Source organism: Megachile rotundata, chromosome 1 (assembly GCF_050947335.1).
Source record: "Megachile rotundata isolate GNS110a chromosome 1, iyMegRotu1, whole genome shotgun sequence".
NCBI lineage: Eukaryota > Metazoa > Arthropoda > Insecta > Hymenoptera > Megachilidae > Megachile > Megachile rotundata.
In genome coordinates, this window is record NC_134983.1 from 24,597,977 (window position 1) to 24,615,022 (window position 17,046).

Below are 17,046 nucleotides of genomic sequence, written 5' to 3' on the forward strand. Positions count from 1 at the left end.
TAAAGCAACGGTAGAAGGATACGCGCGACCCCGCATCCGATCGGATTATCTCCCATCGGCGTTATTTTCTACGCAGAAAAGATAAGGCAAGATTGTCTCCGTCTCCTGTTGGCCACGATTAACATCGGTACTCCGACAAGAGTCGAAAATTGGAACGACAATGGCTCGAATAGGCTAGAAACGACGAGACTAAGGCATGCACGTTGACACATCTGGCTCCTGCCACGTATAATCTAGCCGTTTCCTCGTTTCGTGCCGGTCTGTTCTCGCGTATCGGTGTTGAGCGCGGAATATACACGAGGCAAAATTATTCCGTGCACCCTCTTCCCACGGGTGTCAGCAGCGGATCAGAAAGGTGTACGTGACAGGAATCTGCCATAAACGAGCGAGCAAATGGTCCGTGAAACAGTGACGTCGTGGGCAGAAGCTTTAGAGAGAATCTTGTCGAAAAAATAAAAGAAAAGTATACCGTTAGAAAAATTCTACCCGGAAGAAACCGAACCGTTCTTGCTCGATTTCCACGCGACGGATTCATCGAATTATTTTGAAAATCTTTATTCGGTTTCTCTATCGCGCACCACTTTCTACGCGTATTCTTATATCGTAGATTTCCAGATTCCTACAACGGACTAATCGTCGAATCGCGACGATAAGTAAAGACTAATTTTTGGGAAGGAAGACTGGTTTATTGGAGCAACGGGAACACGGGGGTGAATCAACGAGAGGTTTATAAGTGGTGCAGCTTTGGAACGTAACGGTTAGGAGGGCGTAGGAGATATCTGGATATTCGGGCCGTCCATTCCTCACGGATTTTACACGACTGTGCACTCAGTGAAGCACAATGGACACCCCGGTGACTAAGCCGCATTTCCGGGATACGGGCAACTTTTCTATTCTCCCTCTCTATGTTCGTTCGTTGCTTTCGAGCTTTCGTTCCACCGACAACCCCGTGATTAATGAACGATCGCTGGCTGAAAATCCTCGAACCTACCAATCTACGAGCTCCGCGCAGGAAAGAGCAGTCGAAGCGGTTGAAAATCGTTCCTTCGTTACGTTTTTCGAATTCGTGCAATCCTAATTGGAAAGCTCCGGTTCAAGAATATTCGCGTCGTAATCTCGTTCCCGATATTTGGAGAATGTTTCGAAAATAGATTCGGTGCGGTATCGTGCGACAACCCGCGAATCGGACTCGATCGTTACTTCGCAAAACAGCCACGTTAAAATCTGTCGATCGCTGAAACGGCAGTCGACGCGTCCCACGTTCTTTCACCGATTCGTTCGTTCTCGTTACTTCTAGTCGAAAGGATGGGAATTCGTCTCGCTGGTATCGACGAATTTCTTCTAATTAGCATTCGTCGTGGATGCTGGAGCGTGTCCGTTCTATCTCGATTCCCGTGAAAAGGCCGCCTCGTCTATCGGAATCGTGTACCGCGTCAATTCCGTTTGATGGCTGTCAACCGATTTTCGCCAATACCGAGCGACTCGATGTCGAGACGCTTTCTTTCGTTCGACGGCTTTAAATAGTTGGAGATACTATATAATAGTTTAATTAACGGTGTACTTTGAATGATTTAGCTACGACGTGGGCGTCGATGGATTCCTTCGACGATGGAGCCCTAATTTGCCAAATGGTTGTGGTCCAACTTGGAACGCTCGAAGCGCTGACGCAGACGCTGACTCCTTTCCGTTCCCAATTAATGAAACAAAGCCGACTTGGTTTCCGGTTGTGATTTACGCGCATCTCTATCGCTCGGGACGTAAGTTGGCACGGAAAACCTTACTTTAACGGCTGATATTTCAGATTTTGCGCTAAGATTAATGTAATAAGATATTAAATGGTCAATGAACAAATTGTATGGACTCGAATAATCGGAAGATAAGAGATTATATTCGTAATAACAGCGTCGATACCATAGCAATCTCGTAAAATTATAGGTAACATCGTCTCGTAAAGATCAACTATTTCGTATAATACACTTTTGATAATATTATCGGTTATTACACCGTTATAAAACGAAACGGAACTTATCCCACGAGTTTGATCGTTGTTTTCATTCGATTTGTCTCCGGTTCTCGAACAAAGCTTACGAGATAACGTTGAATCTCCTATTTCGTTCGCTTGGAACGTTCCGTAATAGAAAACACGGTGGTATTGGAAGCCGAAATCAGGACAAGTGGGGAAAATGGTAGATAAATGAGGCTGTCGAGCGATCTCCAGATACCTCATATTTCTTCGATGTATCTTCCGATGGTCCTGCTCGTTTCGATTGACCGTTTCGCGATGAAAATACCGATCGGGATATAAGGTATCGAGGGCTCGCCACGCCGGAGGATCATCGTCGATAAAGGCCGAAGCAACCACTGGCTCGGAGTACTACCGGCAAATCAACCTATCGACCCCCGCGTATCTACGTTGTTTCCGCTTTCGTCTCGAACCGTTACGCTGCTTGATTCGGATTATGCTGGATTTACGGTGTACACTCGTCGCTCGAGCAACCGTGAGTAACAATATTGTCGGTCGTTATATAATTTCTACAGTCGAATACTTTCCCTTCTAAATAAAACGAGGCGTATCGAAAGAAAGAAAATCGAATATGGTTGTTCGCGAGTTAATACTAAGCGACACGCGCGCGTAGATTTTCGGTGACAGGCTGACAGCACGCGTGCGTGGCGAGTCGCGCGCGATTACGCGTATCCCTGACAAATAACCGAACCCGCTTGTTCCGGCGTTACGGCGTCCCTCGCGAGCGCTTCAACGACTCGTTACGGTTGGGGTTGGAGACATTTCGACAGAGACGAACGCGACAAAATGGACAAGAACGGCAGAGACAGAGGGAGAGAAGCAGGAGAAAGGTACACAAACGGCGACGGGGGAACATCGAAGAGAGACGAGGAGAGACGAGGAGAGAAAGAAAGGGTGGCGGTAAGAAGGGTGTACTACCCCTTGCAAGAGCCGAGTCTTACCGCGTTAATTGCAAGTACTTCCCTCGGGGTACCGCAACGGGTATACAGTTCCACCCACCTTGCAGGTTCCACCCTTATCCAGTAGGGTTTAAGGGTACGCAGGGATGATTCGCGCACCCCTTTTTCCCTTTTCATGCTCACCCGGCTCCTTTCATTCCTCGCCAGTGGTTAAAATATTAGGATTTCCCCGAGGTCTCGTGCGTTCGTGTTAGGGCTATCGCGGCAAACCTCCTCGTCCTCCTTCTTCTTCTTCTTCTTCCCTCTCGTTCTTTTTCCCTTCTTTTTCTGCGGTGACTCGTCAACGGCTCGACGCGACGCTGCTCCAGCCGATTCCGCTCTCGAAATCTCTCTCTCCTTGCCTTACTCCTTGACACCCTCGTTCGAACCAACGGGCCAACATTCGAATCAAAAGCGAACTCTCTTCTTTCCACCGGTTACCAACCATTTTTTTTTATTCTTTCTAATTTATTTATCTCGATTATTATATCGCGCGTTTTTCTTCCTTAGGAAACCACGAAACGTCTAGCAGGGCGAAAAGATGCATATAATTCTCGTGCATACGTAGAAGCGTATGTACTGTGACAGGGTGAGGGTTATTTGCAGATCAGCCGAGTGCGATTCAATATTCCAAGAGAAATTTAGGCGCAACCGTTGTTCTCGGCCATAACCGAACCGTTTTTGCAGAGATTGCGAAAGCGTGGTTCGTAAGATACAATATCGAAACACGTGACCGGAGTATACATGTTCGATTTAAATATCGCGGACACGTTCACGAATCATTCCTGTTCAAAATCTGATTCGTCTATCTATATTTTTTATATGTATAGTTTAACCGATTAATAGCGTAACGTCTAGGCACTCCTTCTGCGCACCGAATACGACTCGAGCTAATTTTCAAAGCTGTAAGGCGTTACGATTCCCTCAGTCACGGTAGAAAATGAAAACGTAACGCGATTAGAATACGCATAGAACCAAGAGCAACTTTTGAAAGCGAGTTTAAACCTTTTTTAACCGGTGTGCAAGCATTTTTTTGTCGGTAAGACGTGTCAGGAACGAACGAAACGTACGGGATAAGGGAGAAAAGAAAGAAGGGTGGTTTCACGGTGGCAGATGCGAGACACCGGAATGTAGAACGTACTAAATTACTTTCATCTGAAGTGCTCGTATTTTTCATCCGTGCATTCCTCGCTTGTTACGCTCGCACGCCTCTAATTATCAAGTTATTGCAAAACGAGCGTGATTACGGCAGCGTCGAAAGAAAAAACGTTTGATCGTTACTTTTCACGCGTTTTCTTCGCACCCGAGTAAGCGAAAGCTTACTCTCGCTCGCCGTTGTATCGTTACTCGCTACGTACAATTGACACGGCTATTTATTTCGTCGCGTTTCCGTCTCGTCACGAGACGGTATAACGAGAATCCACGAGAATCTTCCTGAGCTCCGCCGATTTCGAAATCGTATTTTCGTCCTCGCTAATCTGCATTCGGACTAGTCGGAGTAATCGCGATAATTGGCGAATTTCACGTCCGAAGCGAGGGACGAGGAAGAGGGAGAGAAGGACAATGAAGGGAGTCCGCGCAGAAGGAGCTGGCAAAGGACCGGCCCCCATTATTCTAAGTGAAATCACGCTGGTAATTTATTTATAAACTCTTGATGGCAATACTCCGTGTCGAAGTTCGTACTTAAAGGAGCCGGGTTGTATTGTGCCCCGTGGGAGCAGCCTAACAGACCCTCGTGATTTACCACGCCCCGAGCTCTATGTACGGAATACACATTTAATAGAGATCGCATTTACGGCTGCATAAATCAAACCACCGCACGAACGTCGGTGGTGGGACATCAACCTCGCGTTGCGTTGCGCTGCGTTTCCTTTTTACCGCCTGCGCTATTGCTCCAAAGTTACGCGTCGCGTGCAATTATATGCTACGAACAACGTTAAATATCCGACACTCCTTTCTATTTCTGCGATACTCGACAGCAAGAGCGGTCCTTGTCGACGCGCAAGAAAGCGGAAGGGATTCGACGAGGCGCTTACGATTAAAAAAAAATCGCGTAATAAATAAAATAAGGAAGTACCTACGAAGAAAATTATCTTATTTTCACAGACGTCTAGACGAACGTTTCTCTTTGACGAAGAATTCTCGAGGGCGTAAAGAGTGGCTTAACCTTTGGGCAAAAAACGAAGAATAAAGAAAGACTCCCTTTCCTCTCGAGAAAGAGATATTAGGAAAAATGTAAAGGTAATAGCAGTTTGAGGAAGGCCGAAGAAACGGATGGACAAGCAAAAAGCCGATGAGAAGAGAGCATGAAAGAGGCTCGAAGGGAAAGAAAGAAAGGCGAAAGAAGACGAAGGAGAAGAAGGTTGCCAACGAATAAGAAGAGGGCTGTTTCGAGTGTCTGCTGCTGTTCTGGCCTGTGTTAACACTTTACGCCTCCCTTTTACGTATTACCATCCCCACTTAAGAACTTTCTTCTGGCTCGTAAAATACAGCCGCCTCTACTTTTACGCGATATCGCGTGCAATACGTTCCGAATGAAAAAAGTTTGAAAACCTCGCTGGAATTCCATCGTTCGATATTTCTTGGCCGCGAATCAACTTATCAACCAACGAAATAATCTTGTTCTACGGTAATTCGAAGACGTATGAGTATAGTAACGAATTCGACGATAATTGGAGTATATTCGTCCAAGCAATTTTCAAAGCGTTTCAAAGTAGATTCTTGAGACGATTCTTTCCTTTTCGGCGATGGTCCAATAAAGGAAGGAAAAGTTGGAAAAGCGGTTTAAACTCGCGGTTTTATTAACGCGCTAAATGGTGCAGCGATAAAGCCGGCATTCCGACGAGTACGTTGCCGCATGACGGATCGCCAAATTACCGAGGTGCATTGCCGCAAAAATGTAATTTCTACCGTTTCGTTTGTACTCTGAACGCGTCGATCCGTCACGCGACCACGTACTCGCTGGTATGCCGTTTCAGCGCGCGTTTCTCGCAACACCCGTGAAAATTAATCTCGGAACGGGAACGTTGATAATCGACCAATTGTTTATAGTTTTCGAATCGATCGTTTCGCGTTAATCGCGTTAATCGCGTTAATCGCGTTAAAACGCGAAAGGGTTAATAACCTTATTTAAAGGCAGAAGCCCGTAGCTGGATCGATGAGCGTTATTAGACTCCGGCAGACAGCCGCAAGCCGTATATATTGCGGGGTAAACAATGCTCGTTCCGAGGACTCGCCACGGTGCAGGATGCTTCAGACTGCATTCAGTTTCCGGTAGCCGGTTTCCAGTCCCTGGAAGTGGTGCGCCCGCGCCCCGCGCGCTATACGAACAACCGTGTCGTCTGCGGTGTACGGTGAATAGGCTCAGGCGAAGTGCCAACTTTCAACTTTGTTTACTCGTCCCACCGCGGAACTTGTACCGTGTACGCTGGAACGAGAGCGTAACCAACGAGTGGACCGTGGATTCCACCTTTTCGGTGCAACACGTTGCGGCGCTTTCGTTTCAACGTGCCACATCGTATCGTATACGTGCCGTATCGTAACCTCATTTGCCATTTTCTCCTTTCCCTAAGAAATTTTCTTTAACGAAACGACACTTTTTCCGACATCCGAAGCGTCTTAATATCGGTGTTCGAGTCACGCTCCGTGTAAAGTTCGCGTAAAGTTGAATGGTTATCGACACCGTGTATACCGGTGGTTTTCGCGGATCTTTCATTTCGAGCAACAGGCATATCGGTTAATCTGGATGGGGAGGCACGATAGCCCTAACTCGAAAGCGTGGAACGCGAAAGCTCTGACGCTAACCAGTGTGGAGTAGCGCTGCGTCTAGCAATACGGGCTCGATGGAGCGAGCGAACACGAATGATACGAACGAAAACCATGTACAGAGATTTCAATGAGCGTATCTCCCGGAATAATGTAAACAGCGAACACAGCCGGACACCGTCTCTACAGGGGCTACCGATATCCGTGAGTCGCGTTCATGCGAGAGCTAGCGCACGGTGCATCGACCTTTAAACCCTGGAGATTTCGTTCCCGCTTTGATCACGGCGTCGCCGGTGTAACGCGATTTTCACGCTATCTCACTTTTTATGCGTTACGATTTACGCATTATTTTTATCGTATTCGAAATCGATCGTAGATTATAGATTCTAGTTAAAAGAATTATGGATCTAATCGGGTGTACACGTGTCCCAATATCCTCAAGTTCCTGGATAACTAAATTCTATATTTTAAACGCGTTTCAGGATGTGCCACCATGACATGCGCGGAAGCTTCAAATGTATTCGTGAAATACGATCGGGAATCGTCCGAGTCACAAGTACCCTAAATTACAATTGCTCGATGATATAGTACTCGCAGCGGGTTCGACGAGTATTTATAGCGATTAACGTGGCCCCGTGCTGCGGAAGACAGTACCGAAACTACGAAAAGGCAATTAATCGCTCGTGCCTGAGCTGTCAAAACCGGAAGGAAGCTGAGCCATATCGGTACATTCGATATGCTGTCTGTGCTGGTGTCGCGAGCAAATATCAAATTAGTTGCTCCACGATTAACGAATTAATAAAGCTTTTTGCCGTTTCGCGCGATAGTTGTTCGGGCGGCTATCGCAACGCGTATACGGTAAAAAATGTAGCGGCCATTCGCGAATAACCCCTAACGATCCAGGCTAGGACAAGTACTTGACGTTAAAATTCCAACGAACAAACCGCCGCTCCCGTAGCGGACGAAGGAAATTCCAATCGTTCTGTTCTCTCCCTTTCCATTCGAGGAATCCGCGCCAGATCAAAGGGAAAGACCCGTTAATTTACGCGTGTACAATTAACCCGACTCCATTCGCGTTCTTTGCAGACGTATTCGCGGATTTCCTGTTGTCCGTTTCCGAAACGACGATATTAATTGTTCGTTTGTCGAGGATTTCGCCGGTCGCGTCAGAAAGAGACGTCACCGTCCAAAGTGTCTCGTCCCTTTTTCTCTTTTATTTTAAAAACGGTATTTTATATCGAATCGAGAGAGGAAACGTGGATTCATTGAATTTACGAGCGGGCCAAATGGCAGTTCGTTTTAATCGGTCGATTGTTCATTTCGTTCCTATACGTGACGAATAAACGCGGCGACGGTCTCGAAAGGCTTTTATCGATGGCTCTTTTAAACTTGTATTTCGACAAACGAAACAATTTCATCTCTTTTATCGTTTGATCTTCTATCCAACGTTTTTCATGCGGTGGTTTTAATCTGTAATAATTGCGGATCAATCAACGAAACCTCGTTGGTAATGTATTTATTGACGAGCTATCGAGAGAATCTCTGTTCTATCGCGGTTTCACGCTGATTAAGCTGTTTGTTCATTATCGACGACTTATCGACACGTTCGCGGCAGAAGGCTTTACGTTCGATTTTCTTTATTTTATTAGGATTTATCGACAAACTTCGATACCGATCAACTTTCCTGTTGTTCGTGTTCTTATTAACTTACGTCTCGAACGGTTTAAGAAACGTTGTCGAATAATGCTTTTATTACAGCAGATATAAAAAAAATTTGTTCGAAAAATTTGTTCTGCAAATATGTACGGTTGAAACGCGAATAGTTCGACTTCCCGAGTGGCCCGCTTAAATCTTCGACGACATAAAATTCATTTTACGATCGCGTAAAAGTAACGGTCGAGTCGATTTCTCGTTTACCGTCGAATCTATAAAAATAAGAATCGAGTTCGATACGAGGAACGAAGATTTACAAAAGGTGGTTGAAAGAAAAGCAAAAGAGGAAAGGAATCGGGTTGTCAGTCGGTCAGAACTAGCTCGTAAGAAGCCATCCCCCAGGAGCTTTCCGGTGTCAGACGCTTCCTGTGTTCCTATCTGCCTCTATATACCTATCGATCCTCGGTCTGCACCCTCCTCTTTGTGCCATCCGACTGTCCTCCCTCTCTTTTCCCTCCCTCTATCCTCCTACTACCTCCAGGCTCGATCTATATTGCATTCGTACCCCTCTACGAGAGGTGTCCTCGCTCGTGGCTCGAACCATAACGCTCAGGGTAATTTTCCTTGCATATTTATATGCGCGTCTCATCGAGAAAACTGCCTACGTTAAATGCTCTCTCTCTTCCTTCTCTTCTTCTTCTTCTTCTCCATCATTTCTTGCTTCTACTTTTTCATTTATGTCTTCCACTTTTCACACGACTCATTCACTTCGCTGATACGACGTTTCGTACGGCTAACGGAAATTTTCTTACAGTCGAATAAGAAAGTAAAGATTAAATTTTTAAAATTGAAAAATTTCCAAGTCGCGAAGTTCCATTTCGGAAAATAAAATCCAAGAATTTTAGAGCGATCCTGTTAATAACGTCGATTTTTGCACCGTGTGACAAACTGTAGCGACATCACCGATCGACGAGAATTTTCGTAAGCGAAATCTCCGATAAGGGTGGATCTCCTAATTTATTTTAGAAAGACGCGATCGAACGTTGCTTCTGGTCGATTCGAAAGTTGTTCAACGATAATTAGAACGCGAGGAGATACGCACGGTTTGAATATTTGACCGGGTAGAAAGCAGCCACGTGTATACACGTTTTCCTCAATAATTAATCCGCTAAATGATTAATCAGCATCCAACCGACCAAACTGTCTGTGACTTAACCCCGTCCGATTCCATCATGAATAATGCATCGCGTTGATGTAACTTTGGAGTTTACTTCGATCGCGACAGTCGATAGTGGCCTAGAAAACAACCTTATCTTCCTGAGAGATTTGCACGAAGAAACTTGAACCCTCTACTCGTTTACTTTAATCCACTGTACTTGATTACCACCAGATTTCATTAGATATTATAGTACTCTTGCAAGATCATATCCACGTTGAGACAGGAAACCTTGCGACCTGACGTTAAACATAATTTATGAAAAAGTATTTTAACAAATCTCCGATCTTTTTTACTGACATCAAAGTTTTTAGGGATTCGTGCTATCTACTCGCCGAGAATGTTCTTCTTGCGAAATACGCGAACATAACGGAATCGTGGTTGTTCTAGGAATTTGATTTTACTATAGAATACCTACATCTATTTTAATTATAAACATATTATGGTTAGAACGTTACCGTTAGTGTCAAAATCTTGGACCATAATTGAAAGTGGTTTAAACGATACTAAAGAGAACGCGTAAAGAGAAACCATTTGACACGGGCCATCGTGTTCTGTCCGAAGAGCCTGCAACCGTATTTTAAGCCAAGGGAGAGTAATTTCCGGGAGGAACAAGGGCTGCGTTTACACGTAAAAATGAGTGTTTGGAGAACCTTTCAACCACTATCTCCACTTGTTCCAACAAAATTTCGCTAAAGACAACTCCTTGTCCTGTTAACATCGAATTATTTGCGCGTAATAAAAGTAATATCGAAACTTGGTTTATTCAAATAGAAATCCAAAAAAATATCACTTTTATTTTTATTTCGATAATATCGGCAATTGTTCTTTCGACACTGTACTCTTTGCCAAGCTAGTCACGCTGTACCCATTATTTCGTGTTTTGTTTCTTTATGTGCTTTCGATCATTGTTAATGTTGAAAGGCGCAAGAAAACGAAATCGCGCACAAAAATAATCCGTATTAAATTATACGCAAACGAGTGGATGGTTATTTAATTTTTGTTGTCTTTCACCCTAGACACGAACCAGGAACAGTCACCCTGGTACCGACGAGAACAGGCCAAGCCACCCTCTGCACCGCGTATACTAAACCGAACGAACTAAAGTCTCCCCTGCTCTAACTCTCTCTCTTACCTTCAGCGATGGCTTTGATCCTTTTTTTTATCGTTCATTTCCACAAGTATATACATATGTACATGTAAATGCATAAAGCATCGCAGATTTCGCTTTTACATTATCGAACACCAATTTTCTTAGTAATTTATTATTAATGTTGTTTGAAGTCGCGTGATGGAATCGACGTTCAGCTTTCGTTATATTAAGATACGGTTACGAAAACACGGGGCGAGTTAGAATCATTGATAAAGACTTAATTAGCTAATGGAACTCTCGGAAGGAAAGGAAAATATCTATCGAGCAAAAGGAGATCCACAAAGTAATCTTTTTCGCGATATCTAATGTAAACCAAGTAAACGCAATTATGATGTTTTCGAGTATTTAGAACGCGAACGATTTACAAGCGGTCGTATAACGTGTTTGTTTAAAGCAGACATTGGACGGGTCTCCTGATAGGACGCGTTGACAGGTCAATGGCTATTCTAATATTGTTCGACGATCACCTTCAACTAATTCATGATCGAATCATACTACTGCTGTACATGTAAACGGATTCCATTCAATCGCGACTCTTGTTGTTGTTGACTCTTTAAATAGTTAAAATATTTACACTTTATCGTAAACAAAATAGTACACAGAATTTTGTGAACGCGCCTTCGATAATCTTATCCTTATCCATTGTTGACATTCTGACTAAAAGAAATAAAAGAAAGTTCTAACTAGTACTGGTAAATCGAAATAACTGATAAGAGCGTTAGATTAATCCTGCACGTTCAGAAAAATACGTTACAGGAAGACTGTTGGAAAACATAGGTGGTACTGGTGGAAAAGCGGGGTCGTATAGACCCGAAAAAAAATTACAGCGTCAAGTAACGAGTACACGATGCTGTCGTGCGTCGTGCTACGTACGACTATTTCTACTGCGGTTAGGACCGCGAACGAGTCGGCTACTAAGCGGGTCACTCGAGATTGTCCTCTGAAATTTTGTATAATCGAATAATTAGTAGCCATGCAATTTGTAGTATAAGGAAATTTACGCTCTCGTTCAACTTGCAAATAACATTTTCTTTAAAAATAGCAATAATTCATTACGTATATAAAAATTACAGTCTTCTCGCGATATTGTTTTTCTTGTATCTGATGGAAATTTTTGTACGCGTTTCTCGATAAGAAGTTTTATTAACATTGTACGAAAACGATCGGTAACTGGTACATCTACATTTGTTAAATCGAAGGAGAAAAAGCAGAAAGCCTTGTTCGAAAGGCTGCGATCTCGCGCGATCACAAAGCCGTCGCTACTCACCACCGATTCACCTATCCGTTAGGTAGGGGTTGTCGAAGGAAGGGGTGGTGGCGGGTGTGGAGCAATGCGTGCGCATCCTACCCCCTCTGTAAGCGGCCGTGTAACACGTAATCGAACTGGGAGCGCCGCGGTTCGTCGTCAGCTCCGTCATCCGCGAACGACAGGGCTAACACTCGTTGACGTAAAAAAAAAACGTTTAAGCGCGAGGAGAAACGAACGAGTCGATCGAGAAGCGGTATACGAACCGAGATAGCCATAAATCTGTCGAGTAGCCTGTAGACAAACGCAGAGCCGAAGAAACGTCGTTCTAGTTACCGGATATAGTGACATATCGGTGGTGGTAGTGGCGTTGCTGGTGGTGGCGGTGGTGGTGGTGGTGCACGAGTGCGCGTAGGGTGGAGGTACCGTGTAAGGGCAGTTGGGTAGCTTCCGAAAGCTGAAAGCGGTGAAAACTCGAGCGAAAGCGACGCGAAAAAATATCGAGAAAGAAAGCGAAAGGAGGAACTGGTCGAGTAACCGGTGCGCGTCGCATCGGAGATCGTAATACGAGCAGAAACGGTGTTCTCGAGAGGTGTCGGAGTCAGGTCGTACTAGGATACTAGGGTGGCGAACTTGCTCGCGTTTGACGGATCCGAGCGGATCGTCCGAAGAGCGCGATTCTCCGCGAGGTTCGAGTCGCAATGGCGTCGAGCGCGACTCCGTCGAGGAGTAGCTCGACGAACGAGAGGTTCACCGGTGGTCGAGCGACCGGGTGCAGGTTCACGTGAGCCCACCCCATGCTACTGGATCCGTCGATTCGCGATCGAACCGATTCCGTCTCCTCTCGAACGCGATCCTCGCTGTTCCTGCTGATCCGGTGAACCGCGAAATCGGCACTCGCGAGCACCATGAGAAGGCTCCGCGAGAGGCAGCCGCCGAAGCCGAAGATCAAGGACCGGTCGCGCGAGTGACAGTGTGCCAGTGCGTGCGCGAAACTTACCGGCTGATTCCTCGAGCCCGTCGGATACTCTGTCTGTCGCCCCTTTCTACATCCGTCCTCGTCATCCTACTCGTCGTCCTCCGGTTTGTCGTCCTGCTCGTCGAAGGGAACGAGGAATCTCCCTTCGACGACGCGGTCTGCTCGACGATCGCCATGCCGTGGAAATACGCGACGCCGCTGTGACGGACTCGACGAAAACGAACCGGGACAGGCGAATCCGGAAATCGAGAAGAAGAAGAAGAGAAAGAAGGAGGAGAAGGAAAGAAGCGGAAGGAAGTAGCTGGTTGTGTCGGTAGCTGGTGGTGGGTGTAGGAGGTGAAGGTGGTTGCTTGCCGGCTAGGCTGTTTTTGTAGGATAATCTAAGCAACCTGGCGGACCAGAAGGAAGGTGGCTCGACGATGCAGGGCAAGGAGAGCCCCGTCGGGTCCAACACCCAGGAGACCCATCAGTACGTTGGCCCTTATCGACTGGAGAAAACTTTGGGGAAAGGGCAAACCGGTGCGTGCATCCGATTTACCGTATTAAGATAAACGTTCTTCTTTATTCGCAACGTTAACCGAAATCGAATCGAGTTAGTCGAGTTTCGATCGATCGTCGAGATAACGGATCACCGATGTCCTTCTAATAAATCCTTGGGAAGAGGGCAAGGCGGTGCGTTATGTTTTATACGAAGATAAACGTCGAATTAAGTTCGGTGAAGCGTCGATAGAACGAATACGCTATTTAGTAGTATTTAATTATTCGAGATAAAAATTCATTCTAATAAATAATCTATTGCCTAACTTCGAAAACGTTGCTCTAGAATTTTCTGACCGACGTTGCATCAGCAGAGTGTACACGAACCGCTTTTTTTCCTTATTGAAAAAACCGACGAGCCATTGCGGCTTCGCTCGTGTATACATTAGGATGTTTCAAAGATAAGCGAGTAAACTTTGCCGTTATGGTCTATGAGTGAATATAAGAAAAAGGTGTTACATAAACAAAGACGCGAAACGTATTATAGCAGAAGTTATACCAAAAATATTTGAATAAAAAAGCACCGGGAAGCTTGGATCATTAAAGGTGATCAATTCGAATTATATTATTTTCAAGATAAATTTCCAAAGTTTAGGAAAATAATTAATCGTTTAATCGAGTAATTAAGGAAATAATGGTATAATTAGAAAGAAAAATCACCTTATAAACACACTTTTCATGTACTTTTAATGCAATTTCTACTTCGAACGATGTCAAGGACGAATTGAACTTCTATACGAGCAAATCACTCGAACGGTAAAAAGGAAGAAGATTAAATGTTCGCTGATTCGATCTTCCGCAATAAATTGAAGCAATCCCAAGCAATTTCTAATATAATATGACTCGAATGAAACGAAAAAAAAACGTTGGAGTATATTAAAAACGTAGGATGGGAAATGCTAACCGATACGAGCCGCTAAATATACACTATAATTACTTTGTAGACGAGCGAGAATAGTTTTTCCAAGGCTTCCATCATTTACCGAAGCGAAAAAAAATTTTAAGAATTTTCAACTATCCCGGTCCCTAAAAACCGCCTCCGCTTCCGCGATATCTTCTCAGCATACATACACACATACATACATATATGATTTCATTTAACGCGGTCAAGTACGAAACGAAACATAAAAGAGTTCCTTTACCGCTACATACAGCACATTCTCATCCTTGTATTACCACGTGTTGTATCTCCGCGCCTTACATCGCCCTTTCTAAATCGTCACGCGTTAAATCGCTATACGCTAGATTGCCTCGCGCGAAATTGCACGCGTCAGAACGCCGCTACCGTCTCCACGGAAATAAACGTATACCATTTACGCAAATTATCAACCGCGCAAAAGATAATTACGCGCTACCGAAACTTACCGCAAACCGTTAGAAAAGAGCAGCTCGTATCTGGAAAGATTCCAGCGTTCAATTTGCGATCAAAATGCAAGAACGCGATACGATCAATCGACTCTCGAAATGCTGCGCGTTCGTTGTGACGAACGAAATGTCCGATACGCAAACACGTTCGATCCAGATTAATGATTCTACTTGAAAATTATTGCCCACTAAATTAACAAACTGCACCGTTCTGCCGTGGACAGAGATTAATTCACCTGTTCGTTTGTACATTGTTACACCACCTTTGGCATCGTCCTGCTATGTATCAAAATAGACAGATGCTTTTTCATTGTGCTTTTATAGAATGTCGTTGTCAAGCGTCGATGGTTTCTCGGAAAAAATTTACCCGACGGCTAATTAAATCGTTTCCTCTGACGGCTGCTACACAACTGATTGAACAAATAAATTTCAACCAACGCTTATTATCGCTTCGTAATTAACCTTCTAAATATACATACATATTCAGTAGTTTTCTATATAAAAATGATTTAAAATCTGAACACGCGAAAGGATACAGAGAATTTTGCACCCGTTAATATTGGTTTTTCGAGAACAAAATTTTCATTCGATCAATGTAACGCAAAGTCGCGAGTTTTCGAATTTCCAAATGACGAATCTAATTTGGTATCTTCGCTGATGAAGTTTTAATCGATTTTTGAACTAATTAGGGAACACGAATGTCGAGCGATAAAGTTTCGAAATTTCGAACAATTTATAAATTAACAAGCTATCTTCGTTGATGAAATATTAAACTAATTAGTGCGTCAAAGTGAAAATTCGAATTTCCGGATTTTTAACTCGTTTAAAGTGCGTACAATAGTTCGGTATTCGATAATCAAGTTATTCACTGTTACACACAATTTCGCTCAAAGTTATTTACCTATTTAAGATGAAAGTCTAAGAGAGAACTTTAGATTGATAAATTAGTATTAGTCATTCTTCTTCTAATCGTTTATGAAATTTATATACAATTATTATTATTAGAGATATTAAACGAACGAAACTATCTTAAAACTCGATTCATAGCTACCCTGCTAGAATAGACGATGTAAAAAACAATAGTCGGGGTAACTAGGTGTATGTGACAGAGCTTCGTTGACTTTTCGATAAGTAAAATCGTGTTCGAAGCAACGAGGAGCGGTAAACGAGTAAAAACGTAGAACACGATCTGAAAGGTAAATAAGTAAAAGCGTAATAAGAAAACGGTAGCGATAATCGGTGGGAGCGTTTGAACGGTAAGGCCGGTAGCGCGCAAAGCGGTCAGCGTTACGAAGAAACGCGTTCGCCGCGAAAGAAAGAATACGCTTTTCATTCGTCGCGTGCACGGTTTTCCATTCTTCGTCGACTACCACTGTGCACCAGTGAACTCTGCCTGACGAACAAAGCGCTCCAAAGAGACAATCGTCGAGACTTGCCCGACAGAATAACAAGATTCAACGAGAATCAACGAACCAGGCGAACGACAATGTTCGTTCGCTCTGATATTGTTTTTGACGGGGAAAACGCGTTTACGCCGAATAATAATGCTCTTTCTTCCAGGGTGTTTCGAACTTGACCATTCGATCGAGCCGATTTTCTACCTTGTCTTATAGCACCTGACTAATCCTCTCGTTTCAGATTCTCTTTACTTTACTGTTAATCGTCTATTAATCCATCAAGATTTTGACGTTTAATCGTGTTATTCGATCGTTTTCGAAGAAATCACCCCGACAAACGAACGAAAATTCTTCGAGACACAAGTATCGTGTATTTTGCTTCGCGTCTCGGTACAACTCGCAATTCCATTATCTTGTCCTGTTTCTCGTGGAATTTCGACCCGAAACAGAATTCGCCGGTAAATTAATGCAACCCGCTGTCGAGCTACGTAAAATGAGTTTCTATGAAACAATGGCGCGTCGAGTTTCGTTTAGAACGAAATTCGTTGACTGGCACAGTAGCAATAGCCGTATCTGCTGCGACAGTCGAGAACACGGATTATTATTAACGCGTTCACTATCGTAGCGGGAATAACCACGAGTAGTACGACACGTGTCAATGACAGTTATTCAGGATACGATCGTTTTAATTGTCAATCGAATCTCTGCAAATTTTCGTATCCTTCCTCGCGTCGCTAATATAATAATGACACATTGATTGACATAATAAAATGA

At 44.1% G+C, this 17,046-nt stretch overlaps 1 protein-coding gene across 4 annotated transcripts in view; it reads left to right on the forward strand.

Moving 5' to 3' along the window:
- Positions 1–11,868: 11,868 nt before the first annotated feature.
- sff (BRSK family serine/threonine-protein kinase sugar-free frosting) overlaps positions 11,869–17,046 on the forward strand; it is a 32,750-nt gene continuing 27,572 nt past the window's right edge. Inside the window, exon 1 of one of the 4 annotated variants that reach the window (XM_076532326.1) lies at positions 11,869–13,492. In XM_076532326.1, coding sequence (XP_076388441.1) covers positions 13,393–13,492 — 100 coding nt within the window. In that variant the 5' untranslated portion in view covers positions 11,869–13,392. The remainder of the gene's footprint in view (positions 13,493–17,046) is intronic. The other 3 variants (XM_076532324.1, XM_012298829.2, XM_076532321.1) reach the window with 3 other exon arrangements.